Here is a 25,211-nt window from a genome sequence, read left to right on the forward strand (position 1 = left end):
CGCTAGAATAAACAGCTTGTGAAATGGGTCTTGTTCATCCACATGTTCCCCTTAGCCTGAGAACAGAAGGTCACAAAAATGGAAATGCTGTACACTCATTTACTCGGTGCAATTAGCATGGACTGGGCTCTCAATCAGTATTTGTTGGATATGAAATAACTGAACTACCGGTGGCTGAGTTTTTCTTTTTTTTTTTTTTATGGAACAAGGAAGTTTTTATTGAATAAAACCTACTATGAAACATGTGCAAGGAGTGGAGTTCATGCCTAATTCAGTCAGCCTCATCAGTGGCTGAATAAATAGCAGTACTCCTACATTAAAAAAAAAAAAAAGAACATGTGCAAGGAGAGAAGGGCAATATAGGAGAGAGAGAACACGGGCTTCCCCAGAGTGGAAATAAGCAGCAAAGAAACAGAAGCAAGGAGCAAGGTACGTGTTCAAGGAGAACACAGGCTTGGAGAGCAGGCAGCGGCTGAGTTCTTCCTAAGGAAAACCCACCAACTTATTTAGTTAATTTGCTTATAAATGGATGGACCTAGAGAGGATCATGCTCAGTGAAAGGAGTGAGACGGAGAGGGACGGACATAGAATGACCGCACTCTGCACTCATCTGTGGAATATAAAGAAACATAGTATGAGACTAACCCCCAAGGAGAGTAGAAACGAGGGCCAGGAGGACTGGTCCACGTTGGAAGCTTGCCACAAAAGGGGAGCAGGGAGGTGGAGGACAGTGAGGATAGAGAAGGGATCACTATGACAATGATAGTTGGAAATGTTCACTCTGGAAAAGAACTGAGTGCTGAAACGGATATATATGATAACTTTTCAGTACCTATATTGCAAACCATAGTGCCCAAAAGGAAAGAGAGAGAGAGAGAAAGTGAGAAAGTAAGAGAGAAGAAAAGAGAAAAATGCTTGTGGTAGTGGAGTGGGGGGTACCAGGGTTGGTGACTACCCCCAGTGCTAGAGAGTTGGAGAGAGACGAGAGACCAGGGAGCAAGATGGAGCGCGGAGAGACTAGCAAGGCGGACAGGGAGAAGAACGTAGGGGAAGAATGCAGGAACAGGCGCGTGGAGAGAGATGAGATGAGATGAGTGAGATAGAAGGAGACAGGAATGAGGGGCAGCGTGAGACTAGAATGAGGGGCAGCGTGAGACTAGAATGAGGGGCTCAGGGAGACTGGAACAGGCGCGTGGGGAGAATGAAATAAATGGCTACTGATCATCAACCAGCTTGACCCTCATTTCCTCCTTCATCCGCCCATGGCCTGGGCTGCCCCGGGTGGGCAAGCGGACCGAGTCCAATGAAAACAGGTGGCGAGAGGGAGAGCCGTCGAGGCTTTCCCTAGTGTGGCCTCAAAACAAAATCCAAAACACAAAATTCATTTAAAAAAACCCTACATGCAACTTGTGACCTCTATTTGTTTACATTAGACTGGTTATGTTGGAAAGTCCTTAATCTATGTTAGGAAAATTAAAAAATAATAAAGTAAAATAATTAAGTGATTCTTGGTGGGGAGCGACAGTACAGGGGGCAGGGCCCTTGGCTTGCACATGGCCACACGGAGCCGGGAGTAACCCCTGAGCATCACCAACTGTGGCTCAAAACAATACCAAAAAACGTGATTCTTGCACTTCAACAAATTTGCTGTTGGGATATGATACTTAACAATCCAGTGACTGACAAAGCAAACCACTTTAGAAACTGCCCATTGTAATGTCCAGGACTCTGGAATCTCACAATCATTATGTCTTGGTAAAATTATACACTGTAAACTAAGATTCTTCAATTTTGAAAAGATGTCGAATTCCATATAACAAATGGAACGCTATACAATTTGGTAAACTTTGACATATTTTATTTAGAAAACAAGAACTTTAAAAAGTCAACTAATGAAAAGGGGATAAAATTTGACTAAATGAAATTCAGAAAACACGGATTCTTCCAGTGCCTGCCACCAAAGAGTTTGGAATTCATGTCACCAAAATAAAACATTTGGAGAACCATGAACTATTTTTAAATGTACTGTTTTTTAATTAGAAAACCTTAAAAAAAACCTGGTAATTAAAATTTTTTAAATTATGCTGGATAACAAGTTATGTTCTAAAATTTCTAATTAAATAGAAAGTATTCTTCCTTTGCAAGACATAATTCAGGAGGACCTCAAAACAAAACAGTTTTCATTATTTGAGATATATGCTTATGTTTCACTGGGGAAAATACTATATTCTTCAATAAAGAGATATTCATTCAATCAAATGGCTCTCTCCAAACGGTAATATCCTATCACAGTGCAGCCAGGTAGAAAATCAAAGGGCAAAATTCACATGTGGAGAAACACATTTTCTAAAGGAAGTCTACTTAAAATCTCACCAACCGAACACATTTTACAAAAATATAGTTTCACTGTTTCACTCAATGTGAACAAACCTCTGTTCTCCAAGGTTTAAATGACTGAACAGTCGATGCAAAGGAGGATTACTAAATAAACTGGAAGCCAAGGGGTCAAAAGTCCTCATAAAAATAAGTTAAACTTGAGTTGATCATGGTCTTGGTTGCCCAAGTCTATTGTTTGTCCCATATCTACTTGGTATATGGGTAAATCCAGTCCTGAATTCTTGAGGGGCACCAGCTCCTGGCGCTCCAAGTCCCTGATGAAGCACATTGTTATAGGGTAAGTGTCCATGAGGAAGGCCCATGCTGTAAGGTCTTGTCTGTGTGTTTAAAAAAAGGAACGGGCTCACATTTTTCCCAGGCGTATTGAAAGAAAATTCTGGAGGAGGGCTGCTGCTGGCTTTGGCTGGGGTGGATGTCACGGGGTTCACGTCCTCGGCCATCTTTAAAGGTGGCATGGGGATGACATACTGGTCTGAGAAGCTCAGGACATTGGCAGCCACAGGCCCAGACACCAGCGCAGGCCTGACCCAGTCATCCTTGAAGATCTGGACGGTGAGAGTGGAGACCAGCGTGTACAGCCTGTTGGTCACATGGGCAAGGACCATCTGTTCATTGGCATCTCGTCGAATCCGTACATGCACTGATCCAGCCTAAGGGACAAAAATTACAAGAAAGAGAAGGGGCTCAGGTGGGGGCTGGAGCGAAGGGCCAGCAGGTAGGCGTTTGTCCTGCACGCGGCTGACCCAGGCTCCATCCCCGGCATCCCATAGGGTCCCCTGCCAGGAGTCATCCCTGAGCACAGAGCCAGGAGTGACCCCTGAGTATTGCCGGGTTGACCCAAAAACAAAGACAAGAAAGAGAAGGCTTGAAGAAACAGGATAGGGCTAGAGAAAGAGTATAGCAGGTAGGGTGCTTGCCTTGTACACGGCCTACTGGGGTTCGTTCCCTGTCCTATCTCTTTATGTTCAAGGAACTACACGTATTGCTGAGGTCCGGTGACAACGTTCAAACCCGGGTCTGCCCCAGGTAAGGCAAGTACCCTACCCACTGCACTATCGCTCCAGCCACATCAGACAGCTCGAAAGAAAAAAAAGGAAATTATCCCTCAATATGCCAGACACAGTAACAACAAAGTCTCCAATGGAGACGTTACTGGGCCCGCTCGAGCAAATCGACGATCAACGGGAGGGCCTTTACCTATCCCTCAATTAGTCTCAACTAGGTTACTGAATTCGTTAGATCTTTTTTATTGACTCACCGTGAGATAGTTACAAAGCTTACAGGATTGGGTTTTAGTCATACAACGACTGAACAACCATCCCTCGACCAGTGTACTGTCCCACCACCAATGTCCCCAATATCCCACCCACCACCCCCATCCATGACATTTTAGATCAGGGGCCAAGGAGACAGGTTAAGGTACTCCTTTGACATGTGTCTGCCCATGTGGTTCGATCCCTAGCACTGGACAGGGTCCCCTGAGCACGGAGCCAGGATTAGCTCCTGAGCACTGAGGATATGGCCTAAGCCAAGCCCCATTTCCTCACATGCGAAAGAGTTGGGAATCAAAACCTCATAAAGAATTAATGAAAATACTGGGCCCAGTGGGCAGGGTCTTTGCCTTGCACATGTCTGACCCGGGTTCGATCCTTGGCACTCCACAGGATCCCCCCAAGCACCACCAGAAGTAATTCCTGAGTGCAGGGCAAGGAATAACCCCTGGACACTGCTGGATATGGCCCCAAAACAACAACAACAACAACAACAAAAAGCAAACATAAAAAATAATTTATGAGAATATTTTTTGTTTGAAAAATAATTACTTAAGTCATATACAGAAAACATACCAACGAACCGAAGCCCAGCGTCCAGAAGTGTTCATTTCGGACTTCCAAAACTCCGTCCAAGGTGGACACCTGGGCAGGAGCACAGGAACAGGTGATTGCTCAGCGCCCCCAGCAGTCAGTCACACCCCGAACCACGCTCAGTGTGCAGTCTGGCCGTACCCAACGGCACGCTCAGCCGCCAAAGGCCAGGTCAGCCCATTCCCATAGTCTGCGCTGACCAAGGCGCTCCCCTCCCTGTTTTTGTCTGACATTCCTTGTACCCATACTGGGCATCTCTGATTTTAAGTTCAAACGATTTCATTGGCTATTCTGTCTTACCTCTCTGATGAGTTTATCCAATTGGCCAATTACGTGGGGTGGTGTTGTCTGGGGGGGAAAGAGAAACAGCATACAGATTGCAGGGCCCAAAGATTCCACAACTACGGCCCTGAAACAAAGGGTCTGCGCCCCCCTCTGCTTGGTGTGACATGCATCCTCTCGACTTAGGAAAGGGGACTAAGAGGGCCCCCGAATGGGGCAACTGAATCAGGCAGCAGTCAGCGCTCAGTGTTTATATTTATCTCGAGAAGAGTATCCAACCAGCCAAAATCTCTTTAGGAAAGACACATTTTGTTTGGGGCATGTGGCACTATTCAACTATTAGCCCACTGTTCCTACTCCCGGGGGTTTTAGAAAAGCCAGGAGGTGAGAGAGAAGGAAGGGCACAGCCCCCTCACCTCCAGCCCCTGTGGTCACCTGTCTACCCAGGTGCGTTATCTACATGTTCCTCAAGGTTCAAGAACTATTTTGGTGTGGAGTGAGAGTACAGCGCAGAGTAAGGAGTAAGCTCTTTTTTTTCTTTTTTGGGTCACACCCGGCGATGCACAGGGGTTACTCCTGGCTCATGCACTCAGGCAGTCCTCCTGGTAGTGCTCAGGGGACCACAGGGAATGCTGAGAATCGAACCCGGGTCGGCCGTGTGCAAGGCAAATGCCCCACCCGCTGTGCTATTGCTTTAGCCCCAAGGAGTAAGCTTTGAGAAAATAATAACCAAAGCACATTTCTGAGGGGAAAAAAATTAGAAAACCATTTCCCTCAGAACACTAATAGAGGAAAAATGTACTTCATTCATGTTTATCTATCAAATACAGAAAAAAAAATGCACTATTCTGGGCCTTACTCTACACTATATACGTAGAGTAAGAGCCAGAATTGTACCTGGTTCTTACTCTACAAATTTCAGAGGCTGCCTACCCCACTTCTCACCCTGTCACCCCCGCGCCCATCCCCCGGCTCACACCGAGCACTGAGCACGCCCACTGAGGAGCACCCATACCTGGAGTAAGACCTTCCCGCTGTACACGCTCATGGGGTACATGGTGCCGAAGGTCATCAGGGCGATGGCGATGGCGGAGGCCGTGTCCACAGCAAAATAATTACTGCGAGAAAACAGCAATCCTCAAGAACAGCTGGAATTCAGCATTCATCACCAAGGCTACAGGCTGGCTTCTGTTACTTTAGCAGCCTCTTCTTACTCATCTTTTCCCAACAACTGGAGGCTCTTTCAGGGTCAGGGGAATGGGACCTAGTGTCGTTACTGTATTCGGCATATTGAATACGCCACGGGGAGCTTGCCAGGCTCTGTGATAAACACTTTTAATTCTTAAAAATAAAGTGTGAAAGGGGGAAGTTGAAAAGTGAAAATACATGTCCAGGCCTGTAATTGTGCATGATCATTTTAGTGGCTACCTAGCAGGTGACTGGCTGGAGAAAGCTCACGGGGCTGAAGGCGTGCTTTGCGCAGAGGAAGCCTGTGTCCAATCCCAGCACCACATGGCCCCATGGTACCACTGGGTACCCCAAACACAGAACTGGGGGTTGTCCCTGAGCACACCCAGGTGTGACCCCCAAACAAAAGCCCCAGCAGATATCCAGACAAATAGAGACGTGAGAATGACAATCCCAGCAAGACAGTTGTCAGGGAGGCAGCCCAGAGGCCCAGTGCCTGCTCTGTATTCGGGGTCCCAAGTCCGATCCCTATGCAGTCCTCCCAGCACCTCCAGGAGTAAGCCCTTGCTTGGCACCACAAGGTGTGGCCCAAACACCTCCCCCGACATCCCCAAAATTTAAGAACATTAAATCTGGTAAACATTAATATTCAAGAGGTCGGTACAGAGCCATTAGTTACACACGTTAAGTGTAAAGCAACTATAAGTCTGGGCTGGGACTGTGGTTCAAAGGCTAAAGTTCATGGATGGAGGAGCCCCGAGTTCTAGCCCAACACCAATAGGTGTGACGTCCCCGCCACCACTACCTTTCCTGAAAGCCTCTATTTCCTCTCTTCCCCCTCTCAGCAATAGCAGCTGGGCGGTATCCCTCCAGTGTCCCCCCTTGGGTGGATCGTCAGGAATTTAAAAACTCACCTAGCCTCAACTACAGGTTGCAGTGAACAACAATGACCTGATCCATAACCCTTAACTTTTCAGATGAAGACCCTTGAGGCCAGACTGGGCCATGGTTCACCCGGCCTGAAGCAAAAACGCAGTAAGCTTCAGCCTACCCTTCTGGCTGATGCCCACCACTGGAAACTTGTATAACAGCAAACAATACTTACTTAATTTCAATGAGCATATATGTAATGCAGAGAGCAAAGGCTCCAGCAAGATCTATCAAAACAAACGGATTCATCCGGGGAAGAAATATACTGCTGAGTCCTGGAATAATCCCACATAAACTATGAAAAAACAAACAGAGCTACCATTAGAACTCACAAAATACTGAGGAAAACAAACGTACATAGATAAATTCAACTATACACTTTTTCACTTTTTTTTTTTTTTTTTTGCTTTTTGGGTCACACCCAGTGATGCTCAGGGGTTCCTCCTGGCTCTGCATTCAGGAATTACTCCTGGTGGGGACCACATGGGATGCCAAAGATTGAACCCGGGTTAGCCATGTGCAAGGCAAACGCCCTACAGCTGTACTATCACTCCGGCCCCCTCAACTATACACTTTTAAGAAAGATCTAAGGGTGTTGGAGAGATAGTACAGCAGGTAAGGTGCCTGCCTTGTCCATGGCAAACCCAGGTTCGATCCTCGGCAGCAGATATGACCCCCAGATCCCTTCCAGGAGTGATCGCTGAGCACAGAGCCAGGACTAAGCCAAGTTCCACTAAATGTGGTCCAGAAACAAAAATCAAATTTAGAGCAGGTTTGAATCCTTGGCACCACATATGGTCCTCCAAACACCAGCTGGGATGACCCAAGTACAGGTCAGGAATAGCCCCTGAGCACTGCTCCAAAGCGAAAGCATCTAAAGGGCATCTTATTTGAGACACTGTGGTCCCCAGTGCTATAATGACGGGGTGTCACACGTACAGTGGCCCAACACCATATCCTACACCAGAGTGTTGGTTTTCTCCCACCACTGAATCATAAACACTGTAAAGAAAGCAAAGAGGATTCCGGAGAAAGGCTCTCACTCTTAAAAGTCTTTTGTCTGATAAATTAAAAAGGAAGAAATGGTGAAAGGAAAGTAACAATCTGACCTAATTGGGCGTTGGGGAGAGATCGCCTTTAAGCCTAAGAATCTGATCTGGAAAATTCAGGTGTTACCATCGGCATGGAATGACGTAAGTTCCCCGAGTGCGAGCCTTACACAGTCCGTTTCAATGACGTGAGCCATAAGCCAGAGGGAACACTGCACGAAGGAGCCCCAAGATCATCCTGGGCAACTCTCAGTTCCCTGGGCTCAGAATAGGGAGAACCCCAAACACGTCTTGGGCTGGACCCCAAACAAAACCAACCCATAAATTATGTGTATCATGGAACTCCGTAACACTTACCTCCGACTCAGATCTGCAACATGCTCTTGGAGCCAACTCGTAGTGGCAGCTTAAGGAAGAAAACGCTTGGATTATCAATACAGAAGAATACACCACTACCAAATACATGCTCTTTCCTAAATGATCGATATGGAAGAATACACCACTAATGTGCTTTCTTCAACTTTAAAATAAGTTTAGGGGTCAGAATGATAGTGCAGCGTTTGCCTTGCTGTGGCCAACCCAGATTTGATCTGTGGCATCCATATGGTCCCCTGAGTGCTAACAAGAGTGGTCCATAAGTGCAGAGGCAGAAGTTAGCCCTGAGCATCACCAGCTGTGGGCCAAAAACTGAAGAAGAAAAAGCATAAATGGGCATTTTGGAAAGGTTTCCCTTCCCACAGTCCTGGTACTCAAGTTCGTGGGCCCTGAAAAGATTGCCACCGCACCGAGTTGAGCTTAATGTGTCCATATGACCTGTTTCTGTTTTTACCTCCATTCTCCACCAAGCAGTAGTTAACACTTGGAGCATTCAAGAGATTTCAAGCTACTGATTAAAAATGCCAGTACTGGGGCTGGAGCAAAAGCACAATGGGGAGGGAGTTTGCCTTGCATGCGGCCGACCAGGGTTCGATTCCCAGCATCCCATATGGTCCCCTGAGCACCACCAGGAATAATTCCTGAGTGCAGAGCCAGGAATAACCCCTGAGCATTGCCAGGTGTGACCCCAAAAGAAAAAAAAACGCCAGTACTGGGGCCGGAGTGATAGTACAGCAGGTAGGGCATTTGCTGCACACAGTCAACTAGGCACCTCACATGGTCAGTCGCCTGAGCCCACCAGAAATGAGTGCAGAGGCAGGAGTAAGCCCTGAGCACTGCCAGGTGTGTCCCCCAAACAAAGTAAATAACAAACAAAAATAATTGAAAAAATAATTTTAAATCCCAATATTTCAGACCACTGATGCAAAAAAAAAAAAAAAAACCGTTTGAATTTGTACATGGGTAAACACAGAAACTTATTTCAAAAGAAATAAAATTTTGCTACTTTAAATACATGGGGGCTGGAGCAATAGCACAGCGGTAGGGCGTTCGCCTTACAAGCGGCCAACATGGCCGACCCGAGTTCGATTCCTCCGCCCCTCTCGGAGAGCCCGGCAAGCTACCGAGAGTATTTGATATGCCAGACACAGTAACAACAAAGTCTCCAATGGAGACGTTACTGGGCCCGCTCGAGCAAATCGATGAACAACGGAGGATCGTGACCGTGACTGTATTATTAAATACATGGTTACCAACTGCAAGAAGGAGGTTTTTCCCCCTTCCTCTTTTTTTATTTTTTGGCCCACACCTGATAGGATGCTCAGGAGTTACTCATAGCTCTGTGCTCAGGGATCAGTGCTGGTGATGCTGAAGACACAACGAAACGGGATGGCAGGAAGTGAACCCGGGTAGGCCACAGGCAAGGCAAGCACCCGACCTACTGTCTTCTCTCCAGCCACTCATTTCTGCCTTTTAATTAGAATAAGTTATTACATTTACAACTAATGTAATAATTAATATGGCCTGATTTCAATACGCCATTTTTCTCTTTGTGTTCTATTGTTCTTTTTTGTGTTTTATATTTTATTTGTTTTGGGGCCACGCCTGGAGATGCTCAGGAGTAATTAGTCCTGGCTCTGCACTCAGGAATTATTCCTGGCGGAACTAAGGGGACCACATGGGATGCCAGGAATCGAACCCGGTTGGCTGTGTGCAAGGCAAGTGATCTACCCACCGTACTATCTCTGCAGCCCCAGAAAGGTTTTTTAATTCTAACAATATAATTATTTGCAATTAACTCATCTATTCTACTAACTACATGGATCCTTTTACAAAGCGGGAAACAAACTTTTCTTTGGTTGGTGATACACCTGAGATCTGACTCGGATTATGGGTTAGGTACACTGTGTCAGCACACATCATCCCTGCCAGTCCAGCCTGCTGTGAAGTAATATGCTGTTGAAAACTACAGTTTTGGGACCCTCTATTAAGAGAAGACCTGAAAGGCAAAGTGGATTTCTCACTAACGGGAAATGAAAAACATACCTTCAGAGACATAAGCAAAAGGTTTATTCCGGATAGAAAGCATCGTGAACAGGTTGAAAGACAGAGCCACAAAGGTGCCGACCAGTAATCTGCCCCTGAAAAACAACATCGTCATCACTCGCCAGCTTTTCCAGATACCATCACTCCCGATTTTCAGCAAGAAGAGAGACTGAGGGGCGGGAAGGCACGGCACTCTGCTTCAGCACTTCGCTAGTTTCAACGCCAGAATCGGAACTTGGCCTCGAGCCCAGCGTCCACATCCTGCGTCCTGTCTCCCCATCGAAGTCAGGACAGAGAGGACCTCGGCACTACTCAGGGCTTCCTCCAGGAAGTGCACGGCACAGATGTGTAAAAGCACCAACGGGACCTGTTCTTAGCACTGAGTCAGACTGTCCTGAAGTCAACCGATAAGAGCAGTTAAAGTCCACACAACCACCAGCTATATCGTGGCGATAACAGTTCCGTCTTTTCCACACGACTGAAAGAGTCTGGGGTCAAAGTTTAAACTATAGCTAAGCAGAGAAGATTGGCTGGCTTGGAAACAGGTGGCCCCAGGCAGCATGCAGAGAGCGAGTGCTGGGGAAGAGCCAAAGACGAGAGAAGTGGTCTTGGTGCTGGGAGATTCTGTTTTGGAAATATCTGTGGGGTGTGTGTTAGCACACTCAGGACTCTGATGGCTCAAGCACCTGCTACTCTTAATTCATTACATTAAATGTTCCACTAAAAGCAAAACTGAGGGGTGGAACTGGCATGACAGTAAAGAGGGTAAGGCACTTGCCTCGCAGATGGTCAACCTAGTTTCGATCCAGAGCACCCCCCACACACACACCCCATGGTTCCCAGAGCACAGAGACCGGCCTAAGCCCTGAGTACAGCTAGGTATGGCTCAAAATACAAAAACAGAAAGGTCCTCTTAAGCCAGGGAGGTGATTCAAGTGACAAAGTGCAAGCCGTGTAACCGCGGCCCTGGGTTCGACCTGGAGCACAGCATAGCTCCCTGGGTCTCCCAGGCAGCGGGCCCACAACTAGCCTAATGCATATAAGGCCAAGTCTTACGTGTGTATCTCAGGCTGCTCCAGGAAGCGTTCTGCACTGAAAGAAAAAAAGAATGTATTAAGCAAGTCATATGAACTCTGAACCTGTAACCTGGTTTTACCTATAAAACCAATCCAGTTTAGTTTGTAAATTCTTTAAATATGCTACCAAGTTGATTTTTAGCAATGAGGAGGCAAGACTCAGAAAGGACCCTCAAAATACTATGTTCACCTTAACCAAGCCTATTTTAATGGGCTTCTAGGAAGTCTGAATATACTGACTAAACCTTTTTCATTCACCTCCCTACAGACATGTTAGTAGCAAAATCGAAGAAAGGGGTGGAAAGAAGGAAGTTTATGTCCAAAGCACCCAGAAGGTGCTAGTCCCACTCAGCTTAAGAACTGAGAACCTGCTCATAAGCCGTGTCTCACTGGACACTTCCAGGTCCCCAACGGTGGCACAGCAGAAGTGACAAGGACAGTCTCACCACACACAAATGTACCTTTCTTTTAGTATAAAGAGAGCTCCCAACTGTGCCATGACTGTTGAGGCAAATACTGCCAGGACTTCCAGTCGTTCAAATCTGAAATCCAAAAATTAAGTAGGTCAGAAAACAGGGTTTCTAGAACACACTTACACTCATTAATGCACTCACTCACCCAAAATACCTATGACCCAAACACTGCCAGAACAGATGGCAGTTTCTAGACTAATAGCACTGCAGCACTGTCGTAGCAGTGTCCTCCCACTGTTCATCAATTTGCTCAAGCGGGCACCAGTAACATCTCCATTGTGAGACTTGTTGTTACTATTTTGGGCATATCAAATATGTCACGGGAAGTTTGCCAGGCTCTGTCGTGCGGGTGAGATATTCTCAGTAGCTTGCCGGGCTCTCCGAGAGGGACAGAGGAATCAAACCCGGGTGGGCCGCATGCAAGGCAAATGTCTTACAGGTTGTGCTATCACAGACAAGAAATAACAGAGATTCCAACAAAAAACGGTACAGATCTGTTCGGGATCCCTTGCCAGGAGCCAGAGCCATAGTATAGTGGGTAGGGAGCTTGACTTGTAAATGGCCAACGCGGGTTCAATCCCTGGCACTGCATATGCTTCCCAAGCCCCACCAGGAGTGATCCCTGAGTGCAGAGCCAGGACTAAGCCCTGAGCACTGCTGGGTGTGTCCTCAAAACAAAATAAACAACAACAAAAAATCACGTTGTCAAACTCAGGTCTGTGGTTTTTATTTTTCTAAAACACCATCATTATTATAACTGAACAGGTTCTGACACTGAGCCAAAGTATGCAACATTCTAACTGCACTGAAACTTTCTGGTTCCTATAAGTTACTTTATTTAAAAAAAAAAAAAAAAAGGAGAGAACAGAGCCAGAGAGATGTACAGTGTGGGCAGGGCGCTGATCCTGAACACGGCTGGCCCAGGTTTGAGTCTTGGCACCCCTATGATCCTCCGGGGCACCACCAGGAGTCAGTCTAGCGCAGAGCCAGGAGTAAAACTGAGTACCACTGTGTGGCCCAAAAACCAAAAGACAAAGCAAACGCGAAGAGCTGAAGAGTAGAGGGATGAAGGAGCCAGGCTTTCTTGTGATCGAGACTGGTTCAATTCTCAAGTACAAGGCCCTCTATCCACTGCTGAGACAGCCCACAGGGCCCAAGTGAACTGCCTCCTCAATCCTTGCACTGAACTACTGGTCTGTTCACTGAGAATCACTGGGAGGTGTGTGTGTGTGTGTGTGTGTGTGTGTGTGTCTGTCTGTATGTGTGTCTGTGTGTGTGTGTTTGTTTCCCCCCTCCTACCCTCGCCCAATGAGAGAGATCAGGAACCTGTAACACAGAGAAGAAAGGCAACTGTCTGAGAGACATGCAACTAACAAGTGCAGGACCAGGGTTTGGGTTTTTATTTGGCGGGTGGGGGATATACCTGGTGGTGCTCAGAGCTTACTCTTGGCTCTGCACTCAGGGATCCCTCCTGATGGGCTTGGGAACCATTTGAGGTACCGGGATTGAACCCGGGTTGGCAATGTGCGAGGCAAGTGCCCTCCCCACTGTGCTATCTCTCCGGCCCAGGAATCATGCTTTTATTCTCTCTCATTCAATTCTGACCATGATACTTAGCAGTTCTGGCCACACCCAGAAGGTTTACTCCTCAGGGTTACTCCTGGCTCTGAGTCCAGGAATTACTCCTGGCAGGGATCTGACGACCAAATGGGGTGTTGGGGATAGAACCTGGGTCAGTCACATGCAAGGCCAACACCCTCCCCGCTATACTCTAGCTCCAGCTCCTTGAGTTCATGACTCTAACTACTTCATATACTGCCTCTCACTCTGACACACAAGTGCAGTTAGTTATGAGTGTTTCTTATTATCTGTGCACTATCAGCTGGAGGTCAGAGGCCACTGTCTTAATCATTACTTGGTATCCTCACAACACAAAGTTTAATGAAATTCAATACTTATGGTAAGTAAAAAGGCTTACTATTTTGTCAAGGAAATGATTATCTTCAGAAAACAATACGTTTACTATGTTGCTATTTGTAAAGGGGAATGTTGGAATCAGCATTAGAACCTGATGTGTTATAACTGTGCTTCAACTGACATGTAGAGATGTAAGGAAAAACGGTTCTGAGAGTAGGAACACAAGCACACAAAAGCAGTGATGTCAAGCTGGCGTCAGAGTGCACTCGAAGCTCGGCTGGGGGAGGGCCCCAGCAAGAGCACAAGCACTGCAGGAGAGAGGGCGGGAGGGGAGTTTACACAGAAAGGGAAAAGGTGACGGAAAGCTGGGTAAGAACAGAGCTATGTGGCTTTTTTTTTTAAATTAAAAACAGAGCCAAAATATTTAAAGTACCATGATCAAGATTTTTTTAAAAACTACATGAACATACAGGTCGGAGCAGTAATACAGTAGGCAAGGGATTTGCCTTGCATGCAGCTGACCTGGGTTTGATCCCCAGCACCCCAGATGGTTCCCCAAATCCTGCCAGGAAGAATTCCTGAGCTCCAGAACCAGGAGTAACCCCAGAACACTGCAGAGTGTGGCTCCAAAACAAAACAAAAGAACAAAAAAAAGGCCCTAAGTGACCAGAATAATAAAAATCTAAGAACACACTTGGAGCCAGAGCAATAGGACAGCAGGTAAGGAGCAAGCCCAGAGCACAGGCACAAGGCATATACTTTACCAGTGGGCCACATCCCACTCCATAACGACAATTTTAATAGCAGTAAGGTGGCAGAAAATAAAATGATTTGAACTTACCCAAATGAATACACAGGACTAGGTTTCTTCATCATTACCCAATAACTTATTAAACATGTCAATAAGCTAGGTTAAAAGAAAAATGAATGTAGGATTAGAACTAAGCTAAATATTCAGAAATTAAAATTTCAGATTTTCTAAATTGTTGAAAGTTACATGCTTCTGCATTAATACTGTCATCCTAATTTAAAATTAACCACAATAAGCATCCTAACCAGTTTTTTTTCATTTATTTGCACTTTATTTTCCCTTTGTCTTCTTTTAATTTAAATTTTTGTGTGACAGCATTAACATATGGATAAAGCGAAAGAAACTCTGACATGTCATTGAGTCATTAAGCAGAACAGAAATGAAGACTTTCTTTATTCAACAAGTTACCTACCCCAAAAGGTTTTTGTGATTGAGCATGCAAAAAAAAAAACAAAAAAAAAACAAAAAACACCAAAACCCAAAAAACAATAAATCATTCTAGACACATACAATTTTACCTTGCATAAGCTTTAATCTTCATTAACAGTTAAATACTAATAACATCCTGGGCAAGACCAAATTATGTTTGTTTTCTAAGCTTAGCAGATTTCCCCTGTAACAGTTTACTGCACTGTGAAGTTCAAGTGATGACAATGACCTGTTTTAGATCATTCAAGTCCACACAGGTTCAAGCCTGGTAGAAAGACATCGTTCAAGCACAAGCCTAAGCACGTGGCAGTGCTGACGTGAGAACGAGGAGGTCACGTGGAGGAAGTTCACGGCTGTTAGCTTTGCATCACCTCCCGCCCATGATGGCTTGTTCTCACTTCCTTCCCAGGGCACTGCTACTGAGGGAACAGGCATGCTCTGCCAGGGGCGCTTCCAGCCCCAAGTGACCCACGCACAGGTGGCCAGACACCTGGAGCAACGGCCTGAGAACTGTCCTGCTGTTGTTGTATGAATGGGACATTTTCTTTCATTGTGCTTTCTCACTACTGTTGCTTGTGTCTAGGTTTCATATTGGTAGCTTTACCTATCTATACCACAAATCCACTTTCCAATGAATGACAAGAAATTCATAAATTCAGAGCAACAAACTCCTTATTAGCTTCAAAACGTTAAATATTTTTTTTAAAAAAAACTTACCTAAAAAGATCAAAAATGGTCAAGTAAGTATAGGCAGTTAAAGCTGCAAAGCAACAAGAACAGGGACTAAAATGTTACTGAAACCACTGTTAGGAAATATAACATATAACTCTATTATATGAATATAACATAGAATATAACCGACCACCAAATGCTTCTTGTGAAGAGCCTCCATTACTACACTGATTACAAATCAGATTAACCCTCTTACATTGTTACTTCGATTAATGCAGGTAGCCCAAGTTTGGTGACTCTACCTTTTTGGTTTTTCTCTTCCTTGGAAATGAATCCACAGTCTAACATGCAGAGCAATGTGTTTTATCAAGCGTATCAATATTTTTTAGGGGGTTGGGGATTTGGGGGCCACACCCAGCTGTGCTTAGGAGTTACTTCTGCCTCTATATTCAGGGATTACTCTTGGCAGTGCTCAGGGGACCACAAGGGATGTCAGGGGTCAAACCAAGGTCGGCCATATGCAAGGCAAGTACCCTACCTGCTGCACTATGACTCCAGCCCAAAGGATATAATTTTTTTTTTTTTTTTTTTTTGCTTTTTAGGTCACACCCAGCGGTGTACAGGGATTATTCCTGGCTCATGCACTCAGGAATTACTCCTGGTGGTGCTCGAGGTCCAGATGGGATGCTGGGAATCGAACCCAGGTTGGCCGTTTGCAAGGCAAACGCCCTACCCGCTGTGCTATCACTCCAGCCCCGAAGGATACCAAGTTTTAAGTTTTTTGGTTCTCTCTGTTTTGTTTTGGGACTGCAGCTAGCAATGCTCACAACTATTCCTGGCTGAATTCTCAGGGTCGGTCCTGGCAGTGCTCAGAGGGCTCATATATGGTGCCAGGGATCAAATCTGAGTTGGCAACATACAAGGCAAATGCCCTACCTGGTGTACTCTCTTAAAAATATCTCTTAAAATATTTTGAAAGTTAAATAATAAGTCATGCTCACTTCAACAGCACATGTGCTAAAATTGGAACAATACAGAGCATATGCTAAATTTTAGAATTCATAGAGTGCAGACACAAATGTGGCCACATGACCTCTCATACTCTATACCATTGATGTCCCAAGAGTGGCACACAACATTTGATGGGGTTTAACAAACATGCTTGTAATCTCTTATACAAGGGCTTAATGGCTCCAGGATGAAATACAACAATCTTCACACACTTTCCTCCAAGGAAACTTTACTGGACCATTCTTCGTGGATTGTCTTTAGCAAGCAATACAAAATTCGTTGTTCTGGTTCTTCTCTGGGGGGCACGGTTTGGGATTTGGGGTGAAAACGATTCAAAATATGGTGGTGGGAAGGTACAATGTCAGTGGGATTGGTGTTTGAATATTAAATATAAGGAATTATTGTGAAAAACTTTTTAAAGCAGTCCTCCCATTGTTCATCGATTTGATTGAGCGGGCACCAATAACATCTCACAACAAATTGTGAGACTTCTTGTTACTGTTTTTGGCATATCAAATACGTCACGGAGAGCTTGTCAGGCTTTGCAGTGCGGGCGAGATAGTCTCGGTAGCTTGCCGGGCTCTCCGAGAGGGGCGGAGGAATTGAACTCGGGTCGGACATGTTGGCTGCAAGCAAGGCAAACGCCCTATCCACTGTGCTATCGCTCAAGCCCAACTTGATAAAAATGAAGTTAAAGTTAAAAAAAATAATAGTCTTGGGATCTTGGAGCCATTGTACAGCGGGTAGGGTACTTGCCTTGCACGCAGCCAATCCAGGTTTGATCCCTAGCATCCCATATGGTCCCCTGAGCCCTCCAGGAGTGATTTCTGAGTGCAGAGCCAGGAGTAACCCCTGAGCATTGCCGGGTGTGGCCCCAAAACAAATAAACAAAAATACAAGTACAATGACTGTCTAACTGTATATAATAAAAATGATAGTCTCAATGACAGAGGGAGAATACCAGTGGCAGAGAGAGCACAGTAGGACTGAGTGTTGGAGCCTGGGGTTATCCTAGCACACTGGCTCCCCAGAAGACAGAACCACAGTAGCGCCCAAGCACAGAGCTGTGGGTAGCCGCCGAGCACATCTGAGCATGAGCCCTGACAAGAAAACCTAAAAACTGAACAACAGTTTACAAAGCACTTTGCAAATAAATGCTCTTGATTATATTTCTTGAGCTGTATTTTAGAATATATTCTATGTAACGTTAAGATATGCTTTTACTTTAAATCACAAAAAGAAAGTGATTAATTCAGTAAGAGCGAGAGCAGTGCCTTACCTATACTGTTAGTGGAACTGCACCACATGAGAAGGAAACCAGTACATGTTAAGTTTATTACACCAAAGAGCAGGATCTTCCAGGACTGTGAAAGAGAAAAGCGTTACTTGCACAGAGCTGACAACCTTCACTGGGGACATTCAAGCTCCTATAATTCATACTCTGCCATACTAAGCAATGAGCACAATTACCTTCAGAAAAGCTGCAATACCACATTTCCTAAATCTAGCAAAACACTCAGTGGCCAAGTTATTACAAAATTTAAATCTAGATGAATAATTCAGAAATGAAGTTATTCAAGATCAAATAAATTCTGACACACATCTGAAGAGTGAGAAAACACAAAAACACTTCAGTATCGCTTTAACTCTTTGCATGAACACGGGTGGCCAGATGTAACAATGGTAAATGTGTGTGCAAGGTAAAAGGAGCGCCTCAGACTCATCTTGCCCGAGAGCTTGAAATTACACCAAAATGAAGTATTCACCCCACCCCAAAAGGGGGAAGGAGGGACAAGCATTTGGCTATTTATCCCCACACCTGCATGAAACAGAACTGTGAAAGCTAAAAGGTCCCTGTGGGCTGAGGAATTCAGGGTTGGCGCGGCTGTTTGGTGAGCTGGCCAAGTGGAGGTCACATGCATAATAAAACAGGTTGAGTTCATAAGCTGCGGAGCACACAGGGTGCCCGAGCACATGAGCATCTGAGCACAAGAGCACAAGAGCATCTCCCCTCTGGAGACACGGGCTTTCACAATTTCATATCTAATGCTTGTGGGATGTGTGCTGGGGCTCCCTCTCCACTCAGGAGAAGCCCATGTTCTCTCTTGAGCATGTTTCTCTCTCTCTCCCTCTTTTCCCCTCTCAAAACTTCTAAATTAAATCCAAAAGGAAAAAGAAAAAAAAACTGGATTGCAATAGACCTGGTCTTGATCACTGGCACCATCAATACAAACGAACAAAACAACAAAAAGACATGCAGGCACCAGGCCCAGCAGGCAGTGGCGCCTGGCAAGCATAGGAGTGAGGCCCGGCAGGCTGTAGGTTCCCTGGCAACAGCTTCCTCCAGTGAGCACCACAGCGGGAGTGCCCGAGAACCACAGCAGACTCGTTGGGGGGCAACAACAAGGGGTAGGGAGTAGAAATGAAAATAAATGTCGAAAGCAAAGGGAGCACTCCCGAGATCTTTTTCTCTTTTGATCCGGCACATTCCCAACAAAGCGGGGAGACCTGCGCTTCTACACAAGCAGAGGCAGGAGGAACCAGAGACAAGGCAGGGAATGGACAGCGTGAGAATGACTCGGACAGAGGCTGGACACTGCCCAGTCTCCGCTCCAGACTCCACCCCGATGGGCATGAATTTCCTTTACTCTGTGGTCCTTTCAGGCTTCCAAGCCTACCCCGAGAGTGCGTGCTTGCGAGTTCCCACAGCCAGTGCTGCCAGAGTGAGTCACGCTGGCCACAGCACAGCTGGGTATCGGTGAGCATCACCCAGGGGGGCAATCCCCTGCAAACATCAGCAACTAATACATGGGAGCACCATGGCCTTGGAGTGCCTCGAGTGCCTCAGGAGCCTGTGAGCACTGCGGCAAGCCCCAGAGAGCACCACAGCCCCCAGCTGGTCTCTCAGGTCAGGAGTGCGATGTCCAGGGGCCGGAGAGAGAGCACAGTGGGCAGGACACTTGCCTTGCATGTGGCTGACCTGGGTTCAATCCCTGGCGCCTCTTGTGGTCCCCCAAAACTCACTAGGAGTGATCCCTGAGTGAGCAGTTAGGAGGAAGCCCTGAGCACTGCTGGGTGTGGCGCCCAAAATAAAAAACCAGAGTGTGTTCAGCAGATGCACACGCACACCCCAGGCAGAGCAAAGCTCTGAGAACACCCTGGCTGGGTGTGCCAACATCTGAACCCCACCAGCAAAACCAGGGCAGCCCAGCTGAGCAGTGAGATCAGGGTGAAAGGCAGGATGGAAAACATGGGCCGAGGTATTTGCACATGGCCGGCCCAGTTCAGTCCCAAGCCCCACATTCGATCCCCCAAGGATGGCAGCAGTGGGCCAGGTGCAGAGCAGCCAGGAGCAGCCTCCGAGCAACACAGGAATGGACCAAACTACCCTATCCCAACAATAACAAAAACTTAAAGGAAAGAACTTACCCTGCGGTCAGAGGCTACAAGTCCAAATTCTTGCAATAACTTGCTAAAAATTGATCGTTGTGGTTTTCGAAAGAGATGAATTGTCCCCTTTAAACATACAAAAGACATCAAATTCAGTATTTAAGTATCTGCTTCCCATTTCTATGATGTGATAGTCACTAGCATTTAGAGTGTCATAAGAGTCACACCAAGTTATAATTTACCTGAATTTATAAACTGAATAGTCACAGTAACCCTAAAAGCTAGAACAATGAACAGTAACAGGTCCAGCGGCACAGAGGTAGTTAACTGCACAGCAGGGGTGCTGGGACACAGCTCTAGGACAAAGGGCAGTAAGGATAGAGAAAGGACCACTCTGACAATGGATAGTGGGAAATGTTCACTCTGGATAAGACCTGAGTCCTGAAAGGAGGTAAAGTGGTGATAAAGTAATATGCACGACAACCCTTCAGTAGCAGTATTGTAAACCAGAGCGAGAGAGTGAGAGAGAGAGAGAGAGAGTGAGAGAGTGAGAGAGAGAGCAAGAGAGAGAGAGAGAGAGAAAGAAAAGGGCCTGCCGTAGACAGGCTGGGGGGGGGGGGAAGGAAACTGGAGTCATTGGTGGCAGAAAATGTACACTGGTAAAGGGACAGGTGTTAAAATATAACTGAAACTCAACCATGATCAACTTTGTAGCTATGTATCTCATCATGATTCAATAAAAAATAATTTTAATATATATAATTGTCATTCCAAAAGCAGAGTAATTGTTTCTAGAGAAAAAAAATTTTTTCACAATTTTCAGTGGGTTACACATAATAATTTGATTACAAAGTCTCATGTACTTGAATATTAAAGCTGTTGCTCTGGCCAACATAATTTAGTAACAAAATAGGAGACTAACACCCAAGAATAGTCGAGATAAGTACCAGGAGCGATAACACAGCAGGTAGGGCGTCTGCCTTACAAGCGGCCAACATGGCCGACCCAAGTTCGATTCCTCCGCCCCTCTCGGAGAGCCCGGCAAGCTACCGAGAGTATTCGATATGCCAGACACAGTAACAACAAAGTCTCCAATGGAGACGTTACTGGGCCCGCTCGAGCAAATCGACGATCAACGGGAGGGCCTTTTACCTTTACCTTTAAGTACCAGGAGAATTACACCATGGCTTTGAGGCCAGCTGCACACGCTAGGGGAAAAGGCAACTCAGATAGAGAAGGGAGCACCAAATAAAGGGTTTGGGGAGGTTCCTCTCAGGATGGGAGATGCGTGATGAGAGTAGACTATAGATGGAACATGATTGTCACTCAATGTCTCTTTTGCAAACCACAGCACTCAAAAGGAGAGAGATAACAAAAGGGAATGCCCTTTGGGATGGGGGGTGGGGGGTGAGAGGGCTACTGGGATCAGTGGTGGTGGAGAATGGGCACTGGTGGAGGGATGGGTATTTGATCATTGTATAAATGAAACCCAAGCACAAAAATTTGTAAGTCTACAACTGTACCTCATGGTGTTTCACTAATAAAAATTTAAGGAAAAAAATCCTGTTGCTTTAGGAGGCAGAGATTAAGTTAGAGCAGTAGAATGCTTTCCTTGCTCATGGCTGACTTGGGTTTGGTCAAAGTGATCCCTGAGAGCAGGGTGAGGAAAAAGTCTTGAGCACCACAGGGTGTGGCCCTAATACAAAAACAAGAAAACAAGAAACAAGCAAAGAAACTAACTTATCACTCCTCCCCAAATTCTCCACTGTTATCAGACAAATTTCACACTTTATTACCAGCAATGTCACACTTTCAAGCTATTTAGTACTAAATAGGAGGGTAGCACTACACTGCACTGTACTCCCGTTGTTCATCAATTTGCTTGAGCAGGCCTAGTAACGTCTCCATTGTGAGACTTGTTGTTACTGTGTTTGGCATATCGAATATGTCACGGGGAGCTTGTCAGGTTTTGCCGTGTGGGCGAGATATTCTCGGGAGCTTGCAGGGCTCTCCAAGAGGGGCGGAGGAATCAAACCCAGGTCGGCAGGGTCGGCCGTGTGCAAGGCAAATGCCCTACCCGCTGTGCTATTGCTCCAGACCAAAAGGAGTGTAAGAATATTATGTTTTGGAGGGAGGGTGCTTGCATTGGACTTGATCAGGATGGGTTCAATCCCTGGCACCACATATGGTGCACTTAAGCACTGCCAAGAGAGATCCCTGAGTGGAAAGCCAGGAGTGAGCCCTAAGCACCACCAGTATGGAAAAAAGTAAAAAAAAAATCAAAATCAAACATGAGTTTTAGAGTAACACTCAAGCAAATACTCAGCAAGCAGTACGTCTCTACTCCGTCATGAAACAGCCCTAAATTTTAATGCTTTCATTTTCCTGGGTTACTGATACTCAGATCACAAAAATCTAGTACCATAGTTAATTTATTGTGTTTTATAAAGTACACACAGGTCAGAAAGACAGCTCAAAAAGGGCGGAGTGCAAACTTTTTTGGATGCTTCGGTTTGAGGGTCAAACCTGATGATGCTCAGAAGTTACTCCTGGCTGGGACAGGAAAGTACCCTATCAGTAGCAGATAGTACCACTACCCTACGGTGGGTAGGGACTTTGCCTTGTTCACAGTTAACCCAGGTTCTAGCACAGAGCTACGAGTAACCCCTGAATATCTCTGGGTGTGGCGCACGAATCACGACCATCCTGTTATTCGTCGACTGCCTCGAGCAGGCCCCAGTAACGTCTCCTTCATCCTAGCCCTGAGATTTTTAAGAAAGTGCTGTATTCAAGGCTCTTTAGGAGAATGAGACCCATCATTGTTACTGGAATTTGGCATATTGGGTATGCCACGGGGAGTTTGCCAGACTCTGCCATGTGGGCAGGTTACATTCAGTAGCCTGCCAGTTCGTCCAAAGTAGGAGTGAGATAATAAGATGTCATAATAAGATGTAGCGCAGCCGCATTCCGGGAGCTGGTTTTTATAGTCTACCTCCCAATTTGCTCAGCTAATATCTTCTGCGCTGAGGTTTGACTGAGAGACTATAAAAACCAGCTCCCGGGTGTGGTGCAAAAACCAAAAAATTAGTTACTACTGTCTCTGCACTCAGGAATTACTCCTGGCAGCTCAGTGGACTATATGGGGTGCCAAGGATCAAAACTGGCCACTGAGACCTAAACCTGAAAGCTTTGTAACCTTTCCCATGGTGATTCAATAAATAAATAAATAAATAAATAAAAAAAACTGACTGGCCATGTGCAAGATAAGCACTCTACTGGCTATACTATCTCACTGGCACTGGACTGCATGCTTTTAATGCTGAAACTCTGGCTTAAATTCGTAGCACAACCTGGTGCCCCAAGCACAACTGGGTGCCTCTTCCTAGCACCCGGCCGGAAAGAAACCCAAGCACTGCCAAGTATGGCCCAAATCCCGTTTACCCCTCGAGAAATTTATGCAAAGCTTCCTCTGAGCAAGGCACTGCACAAGGCTCTGGAGACACCAGTGTGACTATGTAGGTTTTCCTTTTGAAGAACTTAACAGTTCGGAAATACGTAAATGTACTGTTATAGTCTGGTAAAGGTGACCAGACCACTGATAAAGAGCACCATGTTATGGGGCCAGAAGATGGTTCAATGGGTGAATCACCTGCCTACCAAAGCATGAGGCTCCAAATTCAATCTCTGATGCCATTTCATGAGATGAACATGATCATGGCTGCACTGTGGTCCTATGTGTGCCAGTACCCCAGTTAAGGGGCGTGGAGCCCCCTGAAAAGATGTGCAAGCATTACAGTCAGGAATGTGGCCCTGGGTGGGTCCCAGCCCCAGTTCCACAGCAACCTGCAGGTGCACTACAACCTCAACGTGTGTGTGTCAGGACCGACAGCCACTGTGCAACTGATGCGTGTGCAGAGCATCACAACCAGGCATGCGTGGAACATCACGACTTCAATCAGGGGGAAGGGAGATGGGGAAAGCACCATGGCACCAGGGGAGCACAAAGGAGGCTCCTAAAAGTGTAGAAGAGAGCTGGGGGGGGGGGGGGGTGCTGGGACCGTCGTGTGGCAGTGAACAAAGAGATGCCGCCGGTGGGCGTTGAAGATGTGATGAACTCGATTTCAAGTTCTTTGGAAAGCAGATTCGGCCGAATCGACAGGCTCTGCCAGTGGCCAACAAGGGTCTGATCCCCGCCGCCACAATACTCCAGGAATCGAGCACGAGAGCCAGGAGTCAGCTCCGAGCCTAGCGCAGTGTGGCCCCAAACCGAACAAGGAAGGAGCTTCTCCCGGGGTGGGGGGTCGTGGGGCTGTTGCTGAACAAGACTGAGGGCAACAGAACGGTAACTTTTCCTTTTCCTTGTGGTTGTGTTGTTGTTGTTTCCGGCGCAGCACGCACGGCTTTGACATCCACATTTGCAGAGGAATGTAACGAGAGGCTTGGGGCCGGCCTGAAGGTCAAGTTTTCTTCACGGTCCGTGTGGAAGGACTGAGAGAAAACTTGCGGCGACAGTCCGAGAGTCCGACGCCCTGGGGCCAGGTCCCTCCGGGAAGACCCTGTTCGGGCCGCCCTGTCCTCACAGAGTCGCGCTGCCCGAGGCTCCTCCGTCCTCACAGGGTCCCGCTGCAAGAGGCTCCTCAGTCCTCACAGGGTCCGGCTGCAAGAGGCTCCTCAGTCCTCACAGGGTCCCGCTGCAAGAGGCTCCTCCGTCCTCACAGGGTCGCACTCCCCGAGGCTTCTCCGTCCTCACAGGGTCGCGCTCCCCGAGGCTCCTCCGAGCCTCCGTCCTCACAGGGTCCTGCTGCCCGAGGCTCCGCCGTCCTCACAGGGTCGCGCTGCCCGAGGCTCCTCCGTCCTCACAGGGTCGCGTCCCCGAGGCTGCCCCGTCCTCACAGGGTCGCGCTGCCCGAGGCTGGCGGCCACCGCGGGTCCCCGACGGCCGTCGGGCTCCCCGCCCCCTGCGGCGTCTCCACACAGGGCCGCGGGGCGGGCTCGGCCGGGCGACTGTCGGGCGCGGCGTCGCCGCCGTGGGGGTCTCGCTCGGGCGCGGGGGTCCGCGGGCGGCGCCTTCTCCTCAGGGCCAGCGAGCGAGCGGGTCGCCGACCCCAGAGCCCGGCCGGGCCCCGCCGCCGCGCCCCCCGGGGTCCGGGACGCCCCCCACAGCCGCGGCGTCCGGAGGGCCGCGGCCCGACGAGGGGACAGAGAAGGAACCGCCTGAGCCGGGACCCCGCCGCGCGCCCAGCCCAACTCACCATGGTAAGGAGCCGCACAGCTCCCGCCGGAAGACGCTCTGGGGGCGG

The 25,211-nt window shown here is 47.2% G+C and overlaps 1 protein-coding gene across 2 annotated transcripts; it reads right to left on the reverse strand.

Annotated features, from left to right (window-relative positions):
• Window positions 1-2,012: 2,012 nt before the first annotated feature.
• Window positions 2,013-25,211, reverse strand: SLC30A6 (solute carrier family 30 member 6). 2 transcript variants are annotated; one of them, XM_056123869.1, is made up of 14 exons: window positions 25,164-25,211; window positions 19,951-20,037; window positions 17,801-17,885; window positions 15,556-15,598; window positions 14,440-14,505; window positions 11,670-11,750; window positions 11,189-11,224; window positions 10,133-10,227; window positions 8,069-8,117; window positions 6,838-6,957; window positions 5,560-5,662; window positions 4,563-4,610; window positions 4,245-4,313; window positions 2,013-3,047 (listed from the first exon to the last, which is right to left on the reverse strand). In XM_056123869.1, exons 1-14 carry the CDS (start codon window positions 25,164-25,166, stop codon window positions 2,544-2,546), a joined length of 1,389 nt encoding a protein of 462 aa, XP_055979844.1. In that variant the 5' UTR covers window positions 25,167-25,211; the 3' UTR covers window positions 2,013-2,543. The 2 variants fall into 2 exon arrangements, with proteins under 2 accessions (XP_055979844.1, XP_055979849.1); XM_056123874.1 differs by lacking the exons at window positions 15,556-15,598; window positions 17,801-17,885; window positions 19,951-20,037; window positions 25,164-25,211 and having other exon boundaries at window positions 11,189-11,219; window positions 14,440-14,469.

This window comes from Sorex fumeus, unplaced genomic scaffold (assembly GCF_029834395.1).
Source record: "Sorex fumeus unplaced genomic scaffold, SorFum_2.1 ptg000006l, whole genome shotgun sequence".
Taxonomy (NCBI): Eukaryota; Metazoa; Chordata; class Mammalia; order Eulipotyphla; family Soricidae; genus Sorex; species Sorex fumeus.

Excerpts from the sequence above, each read along its gene's own strand:
- SLC30A6 (XM_056123869.1), bottom strand. Across the intron at positions 14,506-15,555 it reads ACCATTTTTGATCTTTTTAG|CTTATTGACATGTTTAATAA; the intron begins GTAAGTTTTTTT and ends CTTTTAACCTAG. Across the intron at positions 11,225-11,669 it reads CTCTTTATACTAAAAGAAAG|TGCAGAACGCTTCCTGGAGC; the intron begins GTACATTTGTGT and ends TTTTTCTTTCAG.